This window comes from Camelina sativa, chromosome 4, assembly GCF_030686135.1.
Source record: "Camelina sativa cultivar CO46 ecotype springtype chromosome 4, ASM3068613v1".
NCBI classification, from domain to species: domain Eukaryota; kingdom Viridiplantae; phylum Streptophyta; class Magnoliopsida; order Brassicales; family Brassicaceae; genus Camelina; species Camelina sativa.
In genome coordinates this window covers 5,125,336-5,132,636 of record NC_141883.1, presented here as the reverse complement: position 1 = coordinate 5,132,636, position 7,301 = coordinate 5,125,336, and the positions used below count along the sequence as shown (strand labels likewise).

Below are 7,301 nucleotides of genomic sequence, written 5' to 3'. Positions count from 1 at the left end.
CAAAAGGGGAAGATGGATTACAGTGTTTTGGTTTGAATAAACATAAAATTTTAGATCTGGGATTAGGTATTGTGATTGAGATTTGTGTGGGAGAGAGTGAGATTCTGGGGAGGTATTGGTTTAGGATTTAGAAATTTTTTTAATGACTTTATGTTCTTGCTAACTGTTAGAATCATAGAAAATTAAAAATAAAAAATGAAGGATTCTAAAAGATTGTTTAGGAAGTTTTTTAAAATCTTGATGATTTGTTTTTTCTAATCTTGATAAATCTTTCTATTTGATGAAAGAGTGTTTATGACTTTTGTTATGAAGGAAATTATATAAAATCTTAAACCAATAACATAAAATTTGAATTTATTAACAATCCAAGATTTTTTTGTTTTACTTGAATAACATAAAACTTTTAATGACTTTATAAAATTCTTAATCCAATAACACTATATTTATCAAGATTTTAGATAACTTTTTACAAATCCACAACCAATAACACCAAATTTTTAAAGAATTTTTAAAAGTCTTGATTGAATAACAACATATTTTACCTAACTTTTAAAGTTATTAAAATTCTTTCTAAATCCTAAACCAATACCTCCCCCTAACAAAATCGAGATTTGTGTGGGAGAGGAAGAAAAATGATTTATTTTAGGCAACTGAGTATTTGGGGATTTTATTGTCTCAAAATTTTTGTCGATTAGGATTTCTTTCGGGAAAAAACGTTTTGGAGCCTAAATTTTTCTAAGTGTGGCGGTACTAAAATTTTTGCTTACCGTCTACCACTATCATAACATTTGTAATTAGGTATTGCTATTAAAAATAATCCATCCAAACTAAAAAGCACGTGAAACAAAAATAACAATATATCATAACATTTACAAATATACAAACGCTATCTAAAATAAACTGGTTTTATTATAGTGCTATTAAAACTCAATATTCTTGTAGTGATGATTTATTTTTCATGGAATATGTGTGAGTAGTTTGCTTGTTAGATTCAAAGTTTTTCGCAGGGATTTTATGGTTTATTAGATCTGTTTATTTAAGATTCATTATCTTTCTAGATCTTCATCATAGGTTGTTCTTCATATTAATTCTTGATTGATCACCTAGAATTAATAACTTAGGAAAATAAATTGATATAGGAATATAATTGGTTTTCCTGATTAAAACCTTTGATGAGCAAAATTACCTTCTTGCAAAGAGATTTGATTTAGTAATTTTGTGAACTTATCTAAACCTGTTTTTAAAAGCTGATTTTTAACTTATAATTTTACAAAGATATTTGGATTTTCTGGTTTTAAATTTAGATAATATTTGCAATGAGAACTGATTTATTTTACAATTGTCTTTAGAGTCCTAGATCTGATTTTTAATTGCTTGAATCCTAACTAATTTATTAATTGATTTAATATTTCATAATTTCCTGAGAAATTCTCTAGGCCTAGCTTTTTGATCATCTGAATTGACAACACTTTCATTTAATATTTTGCATTGCTTTTCTTAATTTTTAATTCAACTTAATCTGTTTAGCGTAATCAGTGGTAGTTGAGAATATATATAGCAATGACAGTTTTATATAATTTTATGAAATACAAAGGATGAATAATAAATTGGGTATGGAGCTCTTTGGTGATGACACGTCAGTTTTTTCTCCACAATGTTTATTTTTTAATATATAGGGATTTAACATTAATTAATGTCAATAAAATAATTTTCCACAAGTACAAATTTAATATAAATTGTTAGTTCAACAATGTTTTGTTACATTTTATTTTTAAGCTAAAAAGTATTAACTAAAAACTATACATAAAACAAATAAAATAAGTTTAAGTTTTCATCTAATCAATTTTCAATTGAGTGCTATTTCCGTTTTAGAATGAGTCTTAGTAAATTTTGGTTAGAAACTTTTATAAGATGAGTTTCAACTTAGTTGAAAGTTGCAACTATTTACAGCAATCATATTCTCGTTAGTCTGTAGACATAACTACATATCTAAAACATTCTCAAATATTATTTGTTGTACTCATCCTCATTTTACCAAACAACATCTCGTAATAAGAGGTAGAGAGATTTTAGAAGGACTTAAAAGAGTGATTTATATGTGTACCCATCCTCATTTTACCAAACAACATCTCGAGAAAGAGATGGTAACAAACTTTTGAATGAGAAAAAAAAATTAATGCTCTGATACCATATGGTTTGATAGTCTTTTGTCTCTCATCACAGGTGACCATATTAAAAGCCTCCTCAATGGTCGGCATAGGCATCAAAATCATAGTGTGCTTGCGAGTAGACTCATACGACTCATACGACATTGTCAAACAATTGTCTTTGTGTTGTAAACTAGAGAATTTAGGGGACAAAATCTCTTGTCTAATTAATCAATATCGAGGTTTACACAAGTATATATAGTAGAGTACATAAGTCTTAGATTAAACCGACATAAGGAGAACATGGCCGATGGGCCTTGGTCCAATGGACCTAAAGTCTTGAACACCTATGAACCGAGTATGGGCTTGGTTATGGAGTCCACAATCCAGTGTTTTAAAACACTCCCCCTTGGATGACATAACCATGCAAGTGCGAGGAAAGGTACAATGCAATGTGCTTGGGGATGCTGCCTCATTAAAACCTTACCAGGAAAACCCATTGGGACAAAACCTTGGTGAAGGAAAAAGAGTACAACACACATTGCTCCCCCTGTTTCAAGCATCACTCTAAGTCCTTAAGCCTACGCATTCCAATCTGGTGCGTGAGCTTCTTGAATGTTGTTGTCGGTAATGCCTTGGTGAAGAGATCGGCTGAGTTGTCGCATGCCTGAACTTGCACCACTTGAACTTCTCCGGCCTTTTGTAGTTCGTGTGTGAAGAAGAACTTCGGCAGTATGTGCTTTGTCCGATCTCCCTTGATGTAACCTTCCTTGAGCTGTGCGATGCAGGTTGTATTGTCTTCATAGAGTATGGTTGCTTCCTTGTTGTCTTCTAATCCACTATCTGTCCGAATATGCTGAGTCATGGACCGCAACCAAACACACTCACGACTGGTTTCATGTATGGCTAGGATCTCCGCGTGATTTGACGATGTGGCCACAAGAGTTTGTTTCATGGAACGCCAAGAGATCGCAGTACCACCGTGCGTAAACACATAACCTGTTTGTGACTTACCATTGTGTGGATCAGATAGATAACCTGCATCAGCAAAACCAACTAAACCATCTTTGTTATAGTTAGTATAAAATAGACCAAAGTCTGTCGTTCCTTGTAGGTAACGCAGAACGTGTTTAATACCATTCCAGTGCCTTATGGTCAGACAAGAACTAGATCTTGCTAGGAGGTTCACGGCAAAACATATGTCCGGTCTAGTGTGGCTAGCCAAGAACATTAACGCTCCTATAGCACTGAGGTAAGGCACTTCAGGACCAATTCTTCATTGTCCTTCTTAGGAGCGAATGGATCTTTATCCAAGTCTAAGCTTCTAACAACCATTGGGCTAGTCAATGAGTGAGCTTGCTCCATTTTAAACCTCTTGAGTACCTTTTCTGTATATGCCTTTTGATTCACAAGAATCCCATTATTTCTGTACTCAAGCTGCAATCCCAAACAGAATTTTGTCTTGCCTAGGTCTTTCATCTCAAATTCTTTCTTGAGATATTCTATAGTTTGGGCGATTTCCCCAGAGGTCCCAAGGATTTTTAAATCATCCACATAGACTGCTATTATCACAAATCCTTTGTTTGCAAACTTCTTTATGAATATACATGGACTGATTGGGTCATTCTTATAGCCTTCCTTAGCTAAATATTCACTCAATCGGTTATACCACATTCGACCACTCTGTTTCAATCCATAAAGCGATTTGTCTAGCCTTATGCAGTACTGGTCTCGAGAACCACTCTTATCTTTGAGTTCTATACCCTATGGTAATCTCATATAAATCTTATTATCCATTGGACCATATAAGTATGCAGTTACAACATCCATTAACCGCAAATCCAGTTTTTCTCTTATAGCCAGACTTATTAGATACCTAAAAGTCGTTGCATCCATCACAGGGGAGTATGTCTCCTCATAATCTATGCCAGGTCTTTGAGAGAATCCTTGTGCTAGAAGCCGTGCTTTATATCTCACTATCTCATTCTTCTCATTTCTCTTTCTTACAAAGACCCACTTATGTCCAACTGGTTTAATTTCAGGTGTTGTCCTTAAGGTCGGACCAAACACACTTCTCTTCTTTAAAGAGTTTAACTCCACATCAATAGCTTCTTTCCATTTAAGCCAATCTTTGCTTTGAGTGCACTCTAATATAGATGTGGGTTCTAGATCCTCATTTATCTCAAGTGCTACCTTGTATGCAAATATATCATCGATGTCGACATCTTTACGGTTCCATTTAATTCCAGACATTATATAATTGATTGATATCTCATTATTATCAATACCTTCAGGACCTTGAGGTTCAGCGTCCTGAACCCCATTCGGCTCCTTAGGATTTGCCGCAGCTATGTCTGCATTTTCTGTAATTCCCTGAACCTCGGTCTGTTTTGCACCTTTAGACTTCTGAGGGTTCTTATCTTTGGAACCTAATGGTCTACCTCGTTTCAAACGTGGTTTAGACTCTGTAGCAACTTGATTATTGTGTTCCTTCTGAACATCAATACGTACTGGTGCATTGCAAGCTGGTATGTACGATTTTGTTACTCTCTTTGGGTCAACAAAGGAATCTGGCAATTGATTAGCTAGCTGTTGTAAATGTATAATCTTTTGAACCTCTGCATCACATGCTAGAGTTCGAGGATCTTGCCAATTTAAGGATGTTTGATTCCATGTTAATTCCTTGACCAGCTTGCTAGTCTCACCACCTAACGTAGGGAATTCAGACTCAACGAATTGACTGTCCGCGTATCTGGCCTTAAATAAATCTCCTGTTAATGGCTCAAGATACTTTATAATAGTGGGAGACTCATATCCAACATATATTCCCATCCTCCTTTGAGGTCCCATCTTAGTTCTCTGTGGTGGAGCAATAGGTGTATAAACGGCACAACCAAATGTTTTGAGATGGGATAAGTCTAGATCTTGACCCGATAATAGTTGGGATGGTGAATATTTGTGTTCACTAGATGGTCTGATGCATATGAGCTCTGCTGCATGTAAGACCGCGTGTCCCCAAGCCGACACAGGAAGCTTCGATCGCATTAACAATGGTCGAGCTATCAATTGTATTCGTTTAATGAAGGATTCAGCTAATCCGTTTTGTGTATGGACATGTGCCACAGGATGTTCCACACTCACCCCCATGGACATACAGTAATCATTAAACGCTTGGGATGTAAATTCACCAGCATTGTCTAGACATATAGTCTTAAGTGGAAGGTCCGGAAAATGTGCTCTTAATCTTATGATTTGAGCTAACAGCTTAGCAAATGCTAAGTTTCTTGTGGATAACAAGCAAACGTGTGACCATCTGGTTGATGCATCTATCATCACCATGAAATATCTAAATGTCCCACATGGTGGGTGTATTGGTCCACATATATCATCTTGTATCCTTTCCAGAAAGTTTAAAGTCTCTTTTGTGACTTTTACTTGTGATGGTCTTATGATAAGTTTCCCTTATGCACATGTTACACAAGTGAGATTTGTAGGGATAACTTTTCTCTCTTTAAGATTGTGCCCATTAGAACTCTTAATCAGTTTACGGATCATGTTCGAACCCGGATGGCCAAGCCGGTCATGCCATAGAGTGAATTGTTCTTTGAACATTTTGTGCTTTGCCAAGTTAGCTTCTATCATGTTAATCTTAGCATGGTATAAACCAGTGGCTAGTGCAGGTATAGACTCTAGGACCTTCTTTTGTCCTTTTACAATTTCTGTAATGTATAGGAATTCTTTAGTTCCTTCACCCTTGGTTTCAACATGATAACCATTTGATCTTATATCTCTAAAGCTCAATAAGCTTCTCATAGAGCTGGGTGAGTATAAGGCATCACTTAGTTCAATGTGTGTGCCATTAGGCAACAATATGTGAGCCTGGCCGTAGCCTTCTATCAAATTTGCTATACCCGCAATTGTACTAACATTGGCACTTTTCATTATAAGATTTATGAAATATCTTTTGTCTTTTAGTATAGTGTGGCTGGAACCACTGTCCACCACTAGTTCACTCATGTCCTCGGCCATTTCTATAAATAGGACAATAATTTTATGTTTTAACAAGACAATCATATAAAATAAAATAAAATCCATTGAATTTAAGTCAAAGTCATTACATAGAAGGAAATTAAATCATAAAAGCATAGAAATTAAACCAAAATAAAATTTGAAATTCAATCATCATTCTTGAGGCAATCGGAAGTCTCATAGTCAAGTAAGTCATCCTTCTCATAATCGAAGTCTCCTTCGTCATCGATATGCACGTAGTTGGCTTCTGGATTCTTCTTTAGAACTTCTTGATATGCATCAATGAGATGTTTGGGAGTTCTGCAGTTCTTGGCCCAGTGATTTGACATACCACATCTGTGGCAAACCGATTTGGCCTTGGTGTGTGGTTTAAAGGACCCACGACCCCTACCGCCACGTCCGCGGCCTCCTCGGCCAGCCTGGCCTCCACGACCACCTCGTCCTCTGCCACCACGACCACGACCGTAGTGTCTTTCTCTGTGGACGTAGTTGGTCTCATTAGGCTCTTTAAGATCTTTAGGCTCTAATGCATTTTTCTTTCCCAAATCAACCTTGTGTGCTTCTGGTAATGGGGCTGTACCAGGAGGTCTCATAGCGCTGTTCATCAGCAACAACTCATTGTTCTGCTCAGCTAGCAATAAACATTCAATGAGTTCCCCATAGTCAGCAAAACCTTGATGCCGATATTGTTGCTGAAGAATTCTGTTATTAGGGCTGAAGCTAGACAATGTCTTTTCTATCAGCTCCTTCTCAGTCACCTCTTTTTCCACACAACCTAAGGAGTGAGACAATCCTAAAAAGCTCAGAGTTATAGTCCTCCACGGATTTGTAATCCTGGATCCTTAGGTTCATCGTCTTTTGGTGCCCGTATCAGCGTTTAAGCTGTGTCCAAAGGGCGAGAGGATCTTTTATGAAGAGGTACTGACTTTTGAGACACTCAGCAATGTGATGATGCATATGCTGGAGACACTTATTCTTTTTCTTGTCAGTGCTATCAAATTCCTCATCGATGCACTCATGCAAGCCATTTGATTTCAGATGGATCTCGGTGTCAACTGCCCATTGCAAGTAGTTCTTTCCAGAAGCTTGCAAGATAGGATAGTCTAGGCTCTTAAGGTTTGCCAT

The 7,301-nt window shown here is 36.4% G+C and overlaps 1 protein-coding gene across 1 annotated transcript; it reads right to left on the bottom strand.

Moving 5' to 3' along the window:
• Positions 1–6,322: 6,322 nt before the first annotated feature.
• Positions 6,323–7,301, bottom strand: LOC147945418 (uncharacterized). The gene is made up of 3 exons (XM_087509244.1): positions 7,103–7,301; positions 6,757–6,951; positions 6,323–6,444 (listed from the first exon to the last, which is right to left on the bottom strand). Exons 1-3 carry the CDS (start codon positions 7,299–7,301, stop codon positions 6,323–6,325), a joined length of 516 nt encoding a protein of 171 aa, XP_087365370.1.